The 17,923-nt window shown below is 39.7% G+C and overlaps 1 protein-coding gene across 1 annotated transcript in view; it reads left to right on the top strand.

Moving 5' to 3' along the window:
* Neos (nuclear receptor coactivator protein neosin) overlaps window positions 1–14,989 on the top strand; it is a 37,756-nt gene extending 22,767 nt beyond the window's left edge. Inside the window, exons 9-10 of the mRNA XM_080275790.1 lie at window positions 7,334–7,582; window positions 14,250–14,989. Coding sequence (XP_080131916.1) covers window positions 7,334–7,582; window positions 14,250–14,821 — 821 coding nt within the window. The 3' untranslated portion in view covers window positions 14,822–14,989. The remainder of the gene's footprint in view (window positions 1–7,333; window positions 7,583–14,249) is intronic.
* Window positions 14,990–17,923: the final 2,934 nt, after the last annotated feature.

The raw sequence follows: 17,923 nt of genomic DNA on the forward strand, positions 1-17,923 counted from the left end.
GGACAGTAACCACCCACTTCGTCAGTGAAACTTTTCGCAACCTGAGCGAGGCGCGAACTCCCGTCTACCAGATGGCAAGCGAGAATGTTACCACTGCGCCAGTGAGCGGTGTGTCAGTCTTAAGATGAGGAAGGGTGGATTGAGATTGGTAGGGCATGTTGGGAAGATGTATATGACAGTTGGGTGCATAGGGTGAGAGGTGTGAACGTCTGGTAGGGTTGCAAGGGGCATACTAGAAAAGACCTGAGACGAGTTCATGGAGTGTGTCCCCAGGGATAGGGGGCTGAATGGGGAGGCTGCCAGAGGTCAAGCAGCATGGAGACTCATTAGGTGACCAAGGCCGATGCATGCAAGCATGTTGGAGGATTTGTAAACAATACAGTTCAAAATACACACCATGAAAGCTTAATGGAATGGAAATGTTGGTTGCCACGCAAAAGATAATAGCTATCCTTCTCTGCTGTCCCACTCTGCTCTGTCATACCACCACCCTCAGCTGTGACACTGTCCTCATTCTCTTCTTCTCTCTCATCACTCTTCTCCTCTATATCACCATTCCTAGCCACCTCAAAGTCAAAACCTATGCTTGTTATACCAATTCCTCACTATCATTCTTCTTTCTGTCAGTAACAAGTGATCAGACACTAATGACAACTTTAACCTTCCTATTGTAGACTTCTTAAAAATGTGTGACACCTTTTCTAGTGTCCTAGGAATAGTTCACACTAATTCAGTCTTTGTGGTTTCCACCATCTCCTTTAGGTTTGCACAAGTTGTTGATGTATTTCCATATTTGCATCAGCTTCTTCAGTCATTTCCCTGACCGTCTTCTCTTTTCTTAGTGGGTCACAGATCAGGTCTTGCACTTGCTCCTCATCCACTTCATCAAAACCAGGGGCATGGACACGTCTCACTGGCTTGATTGTAGCTCTCATTAAGTTCCAGGTGTCCTTTTCATTCTTACTAATCAGTCCAGGGATTAATGGCTTCGATGCACACTTTCTCGTGGCCAGTTGGCATTTATCAGATTTCTTCCAGAACTATTCATAGTCACTGTGTGTGAGGTGGCTGGTGCGGTGAGTGAAGGTGGTGGGGCAGATCAGAATGGGTGGGAGATGCATCATCTGCTGCCACCTTCTCACTCTGACATGACTTTTTTCTTGAACTTCATCTTGCAAATCTGTTTCTTTTCTCATTTTATTATGGTCTTGTTTTTAAAATAAAAACTTCACATTGGAGATAATTGCTTGATCCGTCAGTTGAATCTTGTGATGTTGAGCAGGAGAATACAGACTTGTACATGTGGGTAGTGATCAGCATAAAACTGCATGGCTTGGTGTGCTGTGCTATCTGAGAATAAAGGCACCATGAAATCTGTATTCTGCCTCTTGCAGTGGTCTCTGGCATCTGGCATGAAGTGTTCATCAGACCAGATGGTTGACAGGGTAGTGGTCATGTACCTTTGGGATATGACTTCAATAACCTTTCAGGCTCATGTCACACTTCCTGTAGGCGTAATGCTTGGCATAGCATACACTAAACCCTCTCTTTATCAGACCTCATTAAACCAAATTTAGACTATATCAACCACCTTGACCCTACTAAACAGCTTCAGTATACAGTAGACCCTCACTTTAATGAACAGTTGGAGGAAAGCCAGGCCCATTAAAGTTGATAGTCCGTTGTATCCCAGGGTCCCTCCCACAGGTGGGATTTCAAGCATGTTTGAAAATAAATGAGTACAATAGCATATTCTAATACTAGAAATGTAATTTATTTCCATTTTTCACTAACTTGGGCCAAAGCCTATTTCACATCCTTGCCACGGCACTTCTTCATGACTACCTGTATTACCATAAAATAATACTATACAGTAGTTTGTTATTACAACTCAGCAGTTATGATGGGGAAAGGGCAGTTTCCAGCCAGATTGTAGTAAAAAGAGTAGGAAACACATGTATTGCAGCCCAGTGCATCCCATTTAACAGACATTGTTTGTCATAGCCAGTGGAAGTTTGGTAACCTTCATTGTGTCCGTTAAATTTGGTACCCTATATACCAGGGTCCGTTATAACAAGGGTCTACTTGTATATCAAACCAAGGGTCATTATAGCGAGGGGACATTGCCACCAGATCAAACGAAAGGTATATAGAGATTTTCATTGTTGTTTTATGTTCTGTTCTTTATTTGCTGAAATATTACATTTGGCTTCATAATAAACATACACAGTATTAACCCATGCAGATTGAAATAAAACTGTAAACACACATACTTCTGTTAACTACAGGATCCATGAAGCAAGATTCAGTGTATATCAAACCTTGGTTCAGCATAGGCAACGCTGCTGAGCGTCAGCTATACCAAACTATTATATACAGTAGTCTCTCAAATATCCGGCATAATACAACAACAACCCCTGCTGGATGTTGCATCAGTACACCCTGTCAGCTGTCCATTCACCATTGAGCCAGATAATATGTTACCACCCTAAGCTATCCTTTCCGACCCTCTGCCCTAAAATATTTCCTACAGTACTACACATGAGTAAAAGATTAAAATCAAGCATAAAATGCAATGCGCAATGCAGTATTGACACAATACATAATGTAATCGTACATATTATGAATAAATGCACAAGGTATAGATTGGTCCTTGCTATATGGTGTCCAGTGGAGAGAATGAGAGGGTGGCGGTTGGCTTAGTGCATTGGGTGGGCCGCTCACACAACGTACTGTATTGTGTTTCGCTGGCGTGTGTTGCCATGTCTGCCCATGTGTTGATTGGGTCCCGTGTCTGAACCAGGTAATACACATCACCGCCGAAAAATGCAAAGTATCACCGATTGCTTCCTGTTTCTGAGCCAGATACTGTCTGATTTCATTGGATATTGTTTTAATAGAGCTGAGCTGAAAGTGCCAGATAGTGCGATGGGATGGAAATGTGATGATGGAAAAGTGAGAGTCTGTTGTATGTCATGAACCACTTGCCCCACTTGGGTTGATATAGCGAGGGTTCACTGTACTGTATTTTTCAGTATTGAGAAGTTTCATTCTATGGCTACCAGAAGCATTCACTGTTAAGGGTGCTAACACAATCCTTTGCCATCCTAATGCCTTTTGTGTTTGTTTCGTTGACGAAGATGAAAGTTGATGTGAGAGAATGCTGCCAAAATAAATCTGTCTTGGCACAGTTGTAGATCTGGTCCAAACAGTAATTGCTGTCCTCAGTAATTTGATGATCAATGTAAGAATATGAGTGATCAGCAACCGCATCTGCAGAAGCAGCCTTCCCTTGGTACGCCACATGTTTCAGCCCACATTTTGTCTTGAACTTGTGCAACCAGCTTGTAGAAGCATTAAAAGGCACAGGGTTCTTGATTTTTTTTTTTTTTTTTTTTTTTTTTTTTTTTTTTTCATGCCTGCTTCCTTATCTGTGGGCCTGAAACATTAAATTCTTCCTCCATTCACGAGAAAATCCACTGACAAAAAATGTTAAGTAATAACATGCAGACGATTTTGTTCCCTGCACTTGGAAAAGCCTACTTCACCACATTCTGAGCTTCCAGAGCACTTCTGTGCCACACCCAAGAACTTCTTCATTTCATCTAGTTTCATTCTAAATATTTTCACTGTGGCTTCCGAGCACTTTAACTTTCATATGATTTCATAGTTCTTAATGCCATCCTCAGTCATTTTAATGAATGTATTTTTTTTTTTTTTTTTTTTTTTTTTTTTTTTTTTTTACATGAGCTTTCTGGTCACTTAGGGGGCTCCTCCCCCACTTGGACCACTGGGATCCCCAGTACTAATGTAGGCCATAATACATCATGTGAACTGTGCATGAGATGAGAAGACATAAAAAAATATGAGCCAGTGACCAGGTAGCAGACACATGGAGGTAGTGAACGGACTGGAGGTTATGGGAATGTGTTGTCAGACACATAGCCGCCAAGAAATGAGGTGAAAAACAAATGCTCCCTCTGATACTTCCCCATGAAATTTGAGGCCTTAACCACAAAATATGTGAATGGATAGAGCTTTAATGGTGCCTTGAAATGTGAATTTGCAAAATGAGGATAGTGTGAAGTACAAGAGTGCACTAGAGATTAATGATCATGGTTTTGCTGTAATACTTTGTAATAAAGTCAAGGAGTTGTATAGACTGTATACTGCACCACTGTATGAGCTTAAAATTCTAAATGGATCTCTGTAAAAGGTAAGTACCATATTAGTCTTTCAGTTGTACTAAACTGACCCTTTGCCCTCAAGTTTCAGCTAGGGTATTTTTTGTAATTATAGTTAACACCTTGAATACAGGTTACATTCATTTTTTTAAGTTTAATCTTGTTGCTGTCTGACAGTTTTATTCATGATAGGAAAAGGTCTCATCTACTGAAGACCTCTGTTGACCCTTTCAACCCAAACATTCTTATTTTTCAGTGTACAGTATATTTGCTGTCTCCGTATGATTTGATTCAGGTTAAGGGAAACTTTATGAACTGGGGAGGTCTGAGGTATTCTAAAATAATACCATCACTAAAAGAGCTTTCCCTGAAGCTGCTTGAAATCATTTAGTGCTGACTTAATGAAAAATATAATCAAATAGAAAGGGTTAAGGCTATATCTAATCCCTCCAGTTCAAAAAGTGTGTCCTACAGTGAGTAAAATCATCAGATGGAAAGAGTGAAGTAGATAAGATATTTCGTGGTTGTGAGTTGAAAATATTGGCAGTTGTCGCATATGAGGCTGTCAGTGGAGTAACACTGAATGACACATAATTGATAAACTGAAAAGTGGAGTCTAGACAATGGATTATTTTTCACTTCAGAGTCTGTGCATGGAGCATCATCCTAAAAATGATATGAGGCACTCCATGGGGAGCCTCTAAATGTTTAATTTCTTTAAAATTCTTTGATATATCCTCCATTATCTTGGTTTTGATTTTGGCTCATTCAGCACTTCAAGCTTCTCATATGGTACTCCAGTTACATGGTTAGCCCATAATGCAGTGAATGGTTATTAGGTGCAGGATTGGATCTTTGCATAATTGTATTTTTTTAAATTCCAGATTCTATGAAGTGCTTTGTATTTAGTGTATGTCGATAGTGCATTAAGTAAAGCATGCACCAAAATGATTAGGTGTCTGATTGGCCTGTAACCCTTTCAGTCTCAGGATGTCCTTTTAATTTGAGTTCAGTGCACTGTCTAATTATTTTGTTAAAATATAATACAATAATGAAAGGATTAATTCATTCATTACAATTATGTATTCTTCATTTTCTTTTCACTATCTTCTGATGATATTACTTAGCTTTTGTGCATTTGAGAGATTCAATATGGCCTCCATTTACTTGTCATACAAGAGGTCTCTCCTAAGCTGAACATAGTTGGAGGGAGTTTGAATAAAATGAAAATACAAGTGGATTGTAGAGATAAACTAAGGCTTTTGTTAACTCCTCCAGTGTAAAAAATCTAAGTAAATTGAATAAAAGAGACAAAGTAGAGTGACTAAACTACAAAAGGCATCACTGTAGTGAAGGGATTAAGGCAAGCTACTTTAACTGATAATATTCGTGCACCACTCGTTTTGTACTACAGGTGTGTTGCACGTAGAAATGAAAATTCATAAGAGTAACAACACAACGTTGAAAAAAAAAAAAGTTTCCAACAATGTGTAAATCATGAAGTATAATTATAGAGGAAGAATGTTGTTGTTGCAGTTGTTGTGGCTCCAGGCTCATCTGAAACATGAACCTGGTCACCTTCCACTCTTTCCATCATACTCCAGACATTCAATCTAGCTTACATAGTCCTGTGGTGTTCATTTCATGTTTGCATTAAGTGGTGGTGTTGGTTATGAATTATGATATTTTTAATGTAATGTTAAGGTACCTTTTAGTGGTGGATAGTTTTAGGTGGTTGCCAGGTACTGTCAGACATTGTTCCATGTAAGGGTATGCATGAAATGGGGGTAAGGAAGGGAGGGAGTGGGTAAGAGGGCAGGTAGTCAGTATAATTTACAAAACAATGCATATGGGAATGTATGACAGTACGGCTCTCATAGTTCGTGATACATCAGTTCACAGGGTGAGTTAGTCCTGTCGTATGACAGATGTAAATGATAATGGTGATGCACAAATTTGGTGTGTGTGTGTGTGTGTGTGTGTGTTCTGGTAGGTCTGCATTTACATAATTTGTGTCAGTGGAGTGACAACTGAATGGCAGTGAAATTACTGTAATGGCATTTCTTTACTGGGCTAGTGGTATATTCCAAAATGTACAAGGTCCATTGTTGTAGTCATTTCAGTGAAGCGTTTTTTTTTTTTTTTTTTTTTTTTCCCCCATGAAAAGCCATTGTCTTCAGTAGAAGCCTTTTAAAACATCTTTAGCAGATGATGTAAGTAGCCACATTCTTGGCATATCAGTAACCGAGAGGGGGGAACGTCTTTCTCTTCTGGTAGACCAGGTGGGAGGATGTTTTCACTTTACATTTGCCTGATTGAGAACCTCATGAAAATGCCAGTATATTAAGCTGAAATCCCTTTTTCTGTAAATAAGATTTCAGATCCTCCTATTGCAAGATTGGAGGGGATTACCCATGAATTTTTCACTGAGAAGGGCATGTACAGTACACTGCCTGGCCTGTAGTGGAATGGTGCATATTGGCCTTTCATGGTTTATGTCTGGGTGGCTTTGTCACATAAAAGTGAATTTTAGTGTCTGAAATGTATTAAACCTGTTGTAACTTTCTCTAGCCTGGACAGAAATTTCCAAAAGCTGGAAGAGGAGCATTGTAGCCAGCTTACACCATCGTGTCGCCAAGAACATCTACTGCTCTTTTTTTTTAGGGTTTAGTTATGGTACGGTGCTGGCCAAGCCAAAGTCAGACCTCTTTTGTGATAGTAAATCTTTATAGGAATGTTAATTGGTGAATGAAAGCATTTTTCTCTTGGGCTTCCCCCAGATAACCCAGCCACACCAAGCTAATGAGTTTATCTCCAGCAGATGTTGGAAGGAGCTGAAGCAACATGGGTGAATTTTTAATCATGGATTTTAAGGTTGTTTAGTTTGATATATCATCTGTAATCTAAAGTACTAAATATAATGAATGTATGTTGCACTCAAGTATCTAAATAATTTTTAAGCTTTTTTCTCTTTTTCAGGGAGTAAAATTTTAAATGCATTGTTTTATAGTTGGTAATTTTCGTGGGTATGAGTTGGCTTTTTTTAAATTTCATCTGCAGCTTATATTTTGTTTTTGGACAGCCATGCATCACAGGGGCTGTATCATTTTGCGATTCTCCGCACTTTTACCTCTCTCCATCCTGCACAGAACACCGCAACATGCCCGTAGACGATGCGTTGCGTTTAATTGAGCAAAATTTTGGGGAGTACGTGAAGAAAGCAAGGCAGCGCAACATTCGTGAGGTCGTGCCACGGGACATTCGCAATTTACTACTCGATTTACTTGAGACACGCCCACTTTCAATGGGCGACCTGGACAAGGTGATCAAGTACCTGAAGGAACGGCAGAGCATGTTGGTGGATGACCAGATTGAACAGAAACGAGAGACAGTAGCAGGTGAGGCACATTTGTCTACAAACTTTGCTAACCATCAGCCTCACACAACATACATACCCTTTCACAATGGCTACTCGTGTTTTCTTTCATCGTACTTGCCATAGTTGCTTCTTCACAGGCAGCAAATCCCAGATTTATTAAAGGCTTTTCTACCAGTATTGTTTTTGTACAGCAGGTATTTATAAATCTGGCCATTTGAAGCTTGTGGTGTGTATTAACGAGGGCTCTTTCATGTTTAATTATTTTTCATCACATCATTGCATTGCAAAATATTTCAGGTTTTCTCAGCCTCTTTACACAGTGTACTCTGACATTCCCTGTACTGTACTGATATACAGTATATCACAATACTGCATATAAGTGCAAGCATCACCCTCTAGGATACTCAGGTTTTTGTTCTATTGCTTTTTTTTTTTTTTTTTTTTCAAACTCACCTCATGCTGCCCTCTTCTGATTAGCATACCTTTTCAGTCTCAACTCTGTCTAACCTGTTAGCCAAATTTTTCTTAGCACACATTGATCTACCATCATAGTGATACACTCATCTTTCGTCCTGTCGTATCTCACCCTCTGTCTTACCCCAGATATCTTCTATCTTTTATCTCCAATAGTTCCAGCTTGATTTATTTGCATTTAGAAACCATTCCACACATCTGTATAGCATGTCTTTTGCTGAGTGGGAATTGACCACCACTTTGTGTCTCCTCAAGTTGTTCTGTTCTCCCTCTGTGTCAGCTTATACCTTAAGTATTTCTATTTCAGCATTCCTTTCCTAGTTAGGCGTCCCACCCCCATACCGTGAATAATTTTTTTATTCATTGATAAGATCTTTCTTTCACCTATACTCCCAGACTCAAACACCATTTTTGTCCAGGAAACCATCTTCTTGTTAAATTATCTTGAGTCTGTGACTATGGTTGTCCAATGTGCAGACAGTTTGTGAATTCGCTTTGAGCTTTCCTCTCTTCTATGGAGTTCTCTGATGTGCCAGTGAAGGCACAAAGTTGAGATGTCATGATGTAAACTTACATAATAGAGCATAGAAGTTGATACTGAAGTTTGGTAAGGACTGGTTGTTCATCGTTCTCAAGAAGGCAGTGGATTAAGTACATTGCAAAACTTGAAGACTCTGATTAAGCATCCCCAAAGAAATTGTTGCTCTGATACTTGGATAGTACCTGGATATTAATAATGCCATCTGTAGTAATGTTGCAAAATGTAGATGTAATGTCGACTCATAGTTACTCATACAAGGGTATTTGCGTGAACACTTGTCTCTTCACATTTTGTCTGATGTATAAGTTGAGCATATGAATAAAAAAAATGTGTAAATGGTTAGGCTTGAGGGACAGAGCCATGATTCTGTGGGTTTGAATGGTTATGTGGCGAGTTTCATTGGGAATGCTGTTGATAGTTCTCTATTTTTATACTTCTTTCTCCTTGCTCTAACTTCAGCCCATCCATGGGCAGGAAAAAAAAAAAATGTCATGATGATAATTATGATTACCACAGAATGTCCCCTGGTGCTCAAATAATTTCTTACTACAGTATAACATGTAGTTGGAAATTGATGTTTGTAGTCTGTGGTGTGTTGTTAGCTGGTTCTTGTGAACAGTCAGTAGTGTTATTACAGCTCTGATTTTCATTATTTGTATTTTTAAGATATACCCAGGCTTCAGCAATTAAACATTAAAATTGACAACAGAGTTAATTAAAAGAAAACTGGAATGCCTTTGTAGCAGCACTCAGCCACTCTCAGACTCCTCTCAGCTCAACAAAACAACAGCATCAAGCATCAGTGAATTGCAAACAAGTACCTCCAGTACCCACACTGCCATCACCTCCAACACTTGGCTCATTCCATCTTGCAAGGAACAAGCATACCGGTACTCATTCATGGACCAGTACAGAAACATAAATCACATTATACCACTGTGCACTGAGTCTGAAAAACATTGTTCTCTACATGGGCAGTTCTTTTCATTGGACCACAACGTAATCTTTTTCAAGCCAAAGCAGGCATGTAACATTATCAAGAAAACAAAGAACTCTACATGTACAGGGCCAGTTGGCATTAGCAACCCATCTATCCATTGCCAGACACCTTAATCCCGTAAGGGGTGGCCATAAATCGCCTCCATGTCGCCCTGCCTCCCACCATTTCATTGCCCTGCTCCCAGCTCACACCCCCCTCATATACCTCTGCACTCCATCCCTCCATCTCATCCTTGACCTCCCCCTCGCTCTCCCTCCTCCACCTCACTCACATACATGCTCTTCATCAGTCTCTCACTCTCTATCCTCTCCACATGGCCAAACCACCTCAATGTGTTTTTCCTAACGCTTCCTATCACATCCACATCCACTCCACAGCGCTCCTTCACTTTGTCATTTGTCTGTCTCTCCATGTGACTTCACATGCTCCTCTCAAATAACTCATTTCCACTGCTCTCACTCTTGACTTCTGTCCCTCCAACAAGGTCCTAGCTTCACTTCCATACGTTAGAGTTGGTATCAAGACTCATGTGGTAACTTTTTCAGTTCCATGCTCACTTCCCTGTTTCTTATCACTGCTTTCAAGGAACCAGCAACCTTTCTTCCTTGTTGTACCCTTTCAAGCACTTCACTCTAAACTTCCATCCTTACTCATCACACTACCCAATTACTTAAATGCACTCACATTTTCCATTTCCTCCTCATCCAGTCTCACTGTATATTCACTTACTTCACTTCTCATGAAGACCATAACTTTACTCTTCCCAACATATACCTTTAGATTCAGTTTCTTACACACACCCCTAAACTCGTCCAACAAGCCTTGCAGCTCCCCTTTGTCTTCACTTAACAGAACAGTATCATCTGCAAACAACAGTACAGGGAGTTTCCAAACACTGCCCTCTCTCATTAGGTTGCTCCAACATCCACTGCCCTACATTGTATCTCTTTTATAACCCCATCCATATACAGATCGAACAACCATGGAGACATGACACATCCTTGCTTCAATCCAAATGTCAAATAGAAAAATTTACTCATTTCACTATCCACATGCACTGCAGCCTTAGCACCCTCATACATATTCCTCAAGGCATTCAACAACTTCCCATTTACTCAATATATCCTTAATACTTTCCACAATCCTTGTCTATCCACCCTGTAATATGCTTTCTCCAAATCCATGAAGGCCACATACAACTTCTTTCCCTTTTCAAACAACTTTTCCACTAAAGATCTAAAAATGAATATCTGATCTACACAACCTCTTCCCTTCCTAAAACCTCCCTGTTCTTCTCCAACTAATTCCTCTGTAATTTCTCAAACTCTGTCAGCAAGTATCCTACCATATACTTTTAATGTTACACTAAGAAGACAATTGCCCCTATGATTACCACACACTTCTTTTTCCCCTTTTCCTTTGTACTGGTGAATAACTATACCTGACTTCCAATCCTCCGGGACTCTGCCTTCCTCCCAGGCCAATGAGGGAGGAAAGTAGAGTCCCTACAGCTGAAAGATTTAGGACCACACAGCTTTCAGGCTCACACAGTCATCAGCAGTATCTCGAATGTGTATTGTAGCATTTACATTTGGAAACGAAATAATCATCACTACTGTACTGTATACTGCAACCTAACAAGGACCCCATACATCCTCCATCAAAGAGACCCATTTATACTATTTAGCACATCATCCAAGGTAACTGAATGCCCATTTCTTAACCAAGTTACAACTCATGTCCCTTGCTTTCTGACAACACTGCTTTAGAGCACATTCCTAAGCAGCCTCGCATATCATGCATCCGATGACATCATCTCCACAAGACCTCCATAATGTACACCTGTAGCAATAAACACTTTTAAAGCTTTGATGCCATCCCCAGAAACAGACTAGTCACCATAATCTACAACATGTACATGGAAAACAACGACAAATGCTGAGCTGCCACCTACTTAATCTTGTAGACAGCATATGTAGCACACAAGGGCAGATCATCACAGACATTAAATTTCCCAAATGGAGTTCCACAGAGTTCTGTTCTTTCACCTACACTTTTCAACCTATGCATGCATGACATTCCCACACTTTGGTGCCCACAAACATTGCCTCATCTTGTCAGTGTCTCCCTTGTTTATGTTCAGTATTTAGTTGGGATATGTCTTTGTACTTTATGACAGTAGTTCTTTGTTTATGTCGGCAACTGCTAGTTTGGTAAGATGATTATGGGAAAGGCAAGGATAGTCATGTGTGTCATTACTCAGGACAATCCAGTATTCAAGAGTTTTTTATTGTAAATGAAAAAGATCCATCCATCAATCCATCATCCAATCCTATGTTGCCCTATGAGGAGCAGAGGAGTCTGGGATTAGGGAAGTTGGTCCTGACATTTTAAGTTGAGAGTGAAAAAGATATAACAAAAAAACTAGCATGAAAATTATGTGCTGAATTTTTTTGATGATGGTTATGTCTAGTATGGATGTGTACCTTGAGTCCTTTCTGTTGTTTCTTGTCATTGCTTATTTTTTCATTTGTCACTCACATTTATTCTCTCAGTCAGTCCCTAACCCCGTCAGGGAGGCTTTCCACCCCCCCCCCACCTCTAAAACCAAACACTAATTCAACTTAGATGTGACATCCTTATTCTGTGGGTGTTGATTAATGCATGCTTTACAGTAATTCTGTTAGTAGGGTTGGCTGGTTCAGTACTGTGGAGCCTCCTAGCAGCCTCTCCAACACATACCATCCTAGACTAACTAGTTTTGGTAGAAAGAGTAACTCTCTGGACAGCTTTTCACAATTCCAGGAAATGCTCTGACTCTGAAAGTTATTGAGAGCAGTGAAACATGACTTTTGCAGCAGCAGATTTTTACAGATGGTGTCTTACCTTCAAGATAAACTAATTTGTATTTTATCCTTCCTTTATTTCTCTCATTTTTACTGAAAATCTAAACTTCTTTCTTGTTGCAGCAGTATAACTTAGTATTGGAATTGAAAAGTGAGGTAAAAGCATGACGATGTGATGAGTTGGTAATAGAGTAATTCTGAATGTAGTGTAAAAGGGATGAACTAAGGTTGCACGACATCCAACATTTGCAATATATGTTGGAGTGAAGGCCCTCTAGACCGGTCAGAGGAGTGGGTCAGTGTGGTTCTGTGAGGAAGGGTGAGAGATGATGCAATGATTATGGTAAGACAAGCACAGTTAATTGAGATATAATTAATATAAATGAGTGATATCCAACAAATGCTTTGTTTTATGACAATGTATCAGTTTTAGCCAGTCAGAATGAACTGTTCTGGGTCATGGAGAGACTAGACTTGATAGAAGATTTTAAGTGCTTTGGTGTTGTGATAAAGAGAGGTAAATACGTGCTGGATATGGAATGTAGAGTAATTTAACCCCTTCAGCACTGTATGAGGGCGTATTACCTAAGTGCTGTATTGCTACCTCCAGATTACTGTATATTATTTAGTTTAGGAAAAAACTCTTTTATTGGAGTTAAGGAAGGTTGCATCCTACCCCTTCAGTTCAAAATGTCTCCCCTAAGCTAAATAACTTTTTTCAGTGGCAGGAAAAAGTAAAGCAAAAAAATACATCTTTGAATTAAATAGGTTATGGAAGAAAAGTGACAGGTGTTTAGGAGCAAGCCAAGTAAAAGAGGACTGCATAACGGTGTTAGTGTCTGCAGTAATGTATGGTTGTGACACTTATTCTAATGAATGAATTTGAGAAGCAAGGTGAGAGAGCAGTGAAAATGGGACTGTTTTGGGATGTACATATATACAGATTGTACTGTATGTTTGGACAGGGTAGGGTACATTGAAATTCATGAAGGATGTACTGTACATCAAGGAAGGCTATAGAGAGTGGATGTAAAGAGGATACAATAATGGGTAAGAGCAAGTTTGAGGGTGAGATGAAATATGGAGGACCAAGATGATGATGATTGACTGGCATTTGTGAAGCACATCTAAAAAATAACTATCCATCCATCATCCTGTTCCATATTGCCCTGTACAGACAGGAGTGTAAAGGCCCAGGGCTAGGCTACTCGGTCCTGGCAATTAAGGCAAGGGTGACCAGCCTCACTTGCCCTTAAGCAGCACGTGAGCAATAAACCCCAATCACCCCTCGGATGGAAACCCTCACAGGCACCATCTAGCTGGAGCGCTTTAGCCCATGTGACCAACTGGCATCATTTCATCATATGGTTACCAGCCAGCACAGTAGATGCTTGCCGTGGTTACAGGAAACACTTGGTTTGTTGCTGAGTGTGGGGTCAGCTGAAAAGTTAAAGTGTGTGTGATGGAGCTGTGAATTTGAAGGCTTGAATGTTCAAAGTGAGTGAATGGATGTGTGGCCCAGTTCACAGGGCACTTTGATGATAATTCTCATACTTCTTTGCTTTCTATTTCTTGTTTCGAGATTCTACTCAACCTGTGTATTATTGGAAAAAAGGAAGGATGATGATGATGATAGAAGGTACACTTATTAAGAAAAAGTTTCACATGGTAATTATGTGTGAATAATGTGTGTAAAGGTTTATTACATATTTGAATGTGTGCATTTTAAAAAAGTGAAGAAAGTAGTGATGAGAGTGGTATGGTGTATGAGGTGTGAGCGAGTGTAACATTATATGAAAGTGGTGCTGAATGTTCACTGTTACAGGGGGCAGCACTGGGGGCCGGCTGGCAGTGACGTATCCGGGTTACAACTACGGGTCAAGCAGCGTGGTTGGTGAGGCAGGTGTGAGCCAGGGTGGGGGTGGGGGAGGTAGTGGTGGGGCCCCAGTCAGTGTTGTTCCTACTGTAGCAGCTGCAGCAGCAGCAGCAGTATCAGGAACTGCTTACCCTGGGTATGGAGGTGTGTACGGGGCCTACACCATGCCCACCCCTGTTCCTGCCGCTCCTGTGGCTGCCCCTGTGGCTCCAGTGGCTCCCCCCATGATGGCCACTGCATCTCTTTCTGCTGGACCCAACAAGCAGTCTGAGCTGCAGGAGAGAATTCTCAATTTGATGAAAGGTCCAACTGGGGGTGGGGTGCCCACTGGTGTGCCCCCACCCTCGGGTGTCCCGCCTCCTACGGGAGTTCCACCACCTTCTGGTGTACCACCTCCCAGCATGGTGCCACCTGTGTGGCCTGGGGGCAAAGCTAACACTGCTCCTGGCATTAAAGTGTCACAGCCATCAACGCATTCACAGAGCACACTTTTTGCTGCCTACAACCCTTGGACACAGTGAGCTGTGGTTATCACAACAGAGGATATAATCCCAGACACATACTTGATGTGTCCTCACAGCTGATGTCCTTTCCATATTCCCTTTGGACCATCTATGCCACTGGACAATTTCTTCAGCTGTACAGAATGGATACCGCTAACCTTGATGCTGACATTTTTTTTTTTTTTTTTTTTTTTTTTTTTTTTTTTTTACATAAGGTGCAGGATATTAGTTTGATACAACAGAAGGATGTGAAGTTCGTTAACCATGTAAAGGATTGTTAGAGTATTTTTATTACTTACCTGTTTTACAGTCTCATTTTTATCAGTAGAAAGAATTAGTTTAGCATATTTTGTAATTTTGTATCATGGTTAGGTTTATGATTAATTTTAGAAAGAAATTCTAATTCAAAAGTAAAGTACTGTAAAGATTAGTAAAGTAAAAGTAAATATTTGTTTGATATTTTTGGTATTGATTAGTTGTCAGTCAAAATTTTATTGTTCCCATTTCATTGGGAAATTACAAAAGATTTGTCATTTTCATTATCTGTAAGAACTTAATTAATTTTGTTAACTGAAATTGCTATCACTGGAATATAAGGAACAGGAGTATGGTACAGGTAGAGCTTCATAATGCCCACTGAAAGCGTTCATTTGTTGATAAAGACATTACTTTCAGTACAAGTAATTAATGGTATGATTTCTTATCATGATGGAACATTGCAGTACGGTTGTTATGGCATTAGTGGAAGATTTATTAGTACTGTACATAGCTCATGTTAAGTGAAACGTGAAGAATATTTCGTGAACTGCAGTATTTTACATATTTATGCTACAATATACAGTATTAGATATTGTTTGCGCATTGTTTCGAGATTAATATTGCTTTTTCACCTTCAGAAATTACAGTATTGTAGCATAAATTCGGATGGGCTATTAACATTGGGCTTTTGTGTCTGATCTTTTGTTCCCAGCTCTCTTCGTATCCAAGATCACAACCTTTGTTGTGGAGAATTTCAGCGAAGGACTTACTAAATTTTTTTTCCAGGATCTTGATTCATATTTCCGTCGTTCTTACACCTGCGCGAGAGTATTTTGGCCGTGAAATTTTAACTTTTTGATTATTTTAGAGCTATTGCTGCAGGGAAGAGAATAAAAGGGAAATGAAAACACTAATCAGAAATATGTTGGCATTCTTATTTGTTTGAACAAAAAGTTTTCGGACAACCTTACCGGTCCAATTTTACAATTCGACACTGGCTCCCAAATACCACATTGATCTGAGAGGTGCATTGCGTGCTATGGGGCCACCAATTTTTTATGCAGGTTTATTGATTTCCAGCACCATTTGAAGGGTTGGGAGCTATATAAATGGTTACTAACTTAATTTCCTCAAATTACAGTATATGTAAAGTTCTTCATTTACAGAGTATGAGTACGGTTATTTCCTGTACATTTGAGTACAGTACATTTTTATCGCGTTTTCTAGGTGTAATTTCTACAGGTGTTGTCAATTTCACACTTATGTGGGAGCTGGATGAACATTATTAAATGTTTAGTGCAGAATAAATGCCAAATTTAACTTACTTTATTTCATGTGATGATCATTTTTCAGATTTTCAACACAGTCGCAGAACTTTGCCATTGTCGTGTGATCAGTAATGTTATAGTTCGGTTCAGGTACACTGAAAGTTAGTGACATTGGAAAGTTTATTAATTTGCTAGAAATTTCGTGCAGTACAGTACAAGCTGCCTTCACTCGTACATTTCGTTCGAACTTGTATGTTGACGTTTGTAAGTGTTTTCAGCGTCCGTGCATTTTCCAGCAAGCGCTTCACCGTTTGTTAGCTTTTGTGCTAACATGAAGACAATTATATATGTTTTTTCAACATTTCGGTATCCACAGTGGGATTGCTGCAGTTTCATTTGAGCTGTATCTGACAGTATTCTCATCTCGGCAGAATTAAGCTGCAAGCAAACATTTGCTGAAGTGTTAAGCTCCACATGTTGCCATACTTTATTTGATAAGATTTTTATAGAAAAAATACATCTTTCTCAGTGATTTTCATTTATTGCTGATGTTGGTAGATGTAGAGCTACTTATGTGTCAGAAATGTGTAACTGATGCCTCATCCTGTCAGACTAGGTTTGTGCTGTAGTTTCTTGGCTGTAGCATAACATTATACTCAATAAGGCATTACATCTCCTTCCATTCCCCTCCTCCCCTTCCTTCTCCTTGCCTGAAAATACGGTAGTTTGTCTTCATCCAAGAAATAAAAGTGACGCTTAAACATATGGAAAATTTTACTAACCTCATGATGTTTTCAGGGACTGTAGATGTAATCAGAAAATTACAATGATTATTGTGGATTATTTCCCATAACTAAAGTCTTGGAGGGAAGTGAGAGGGTCGTGGAGTTCATTATTGGAACGCAAAGTCCTGAAACCTCCTTGCAAGAATTTTTCATCAGATACCATAATAATTTTAGCTGTTTAGTTAGGAGATGTATCACTTCGCAAATGAAGATAGTGTTACCTTACTGGATATCCAAGAAACCTGAATGAAAACCTGAATTAAACAGTCAGCCTCACACTTGAAATTTAATGCAAATGAAATCCATTTATGCTTCGAATTGAACAATTATACAGTACCCACATTTGGAAGTTATTTGGGAGTTATATAGAACTGTTTGGTCAAACCTGATCCTTCTTGCCTGAACATGATTCAAGTCAGGCTGAAAATGTTGTTTCTCCATAACAAATAACTTGAATCTGTAAGAAGGCCCACTGTCCACTCACTTGTTATAATGGCATCCAGAAGTGACTGCACAGAGTATCAACTCAAATTCTGTACAGTGCACTGGAAACTGTGTATAATGTTTGGGTGGTTATTTAAAAATCTTAAATATAGCCCCTGTACTCAATGTATGCCAGACAGGAGAAAAGGGTGAGGGTTATGTTAATCAGGGATTCCCCAGGCCTCTAGATCTGCTTTGCACTGATCCAAATGCCCTCAGAGTTATTGTACATCTTGTGTCTCCCCAGGGCTCTGTAAACCCAGGCAGGCTTGTAGAGCCATAAAGAATGAGAGAAGAATGTAAGCGAGTGAAAGATTTCAAGGAAG

Source organism: Coenobita brevimanus, chromosome 63 (assembly GCF_032717465.1).
Source record: "Coenobita brevimanus isolate Jiangsu-jjx chromosome 63, ASM3271746v2, whole genome shotgun sequence".
In the NCBI taxonomy this organism is placed as follows: Eukaryota; Metazoa; Arthropoda; class Malacostraca; order Decapoda; family Coenobitidae; genus Coenobita; species Coenobita brevimanus.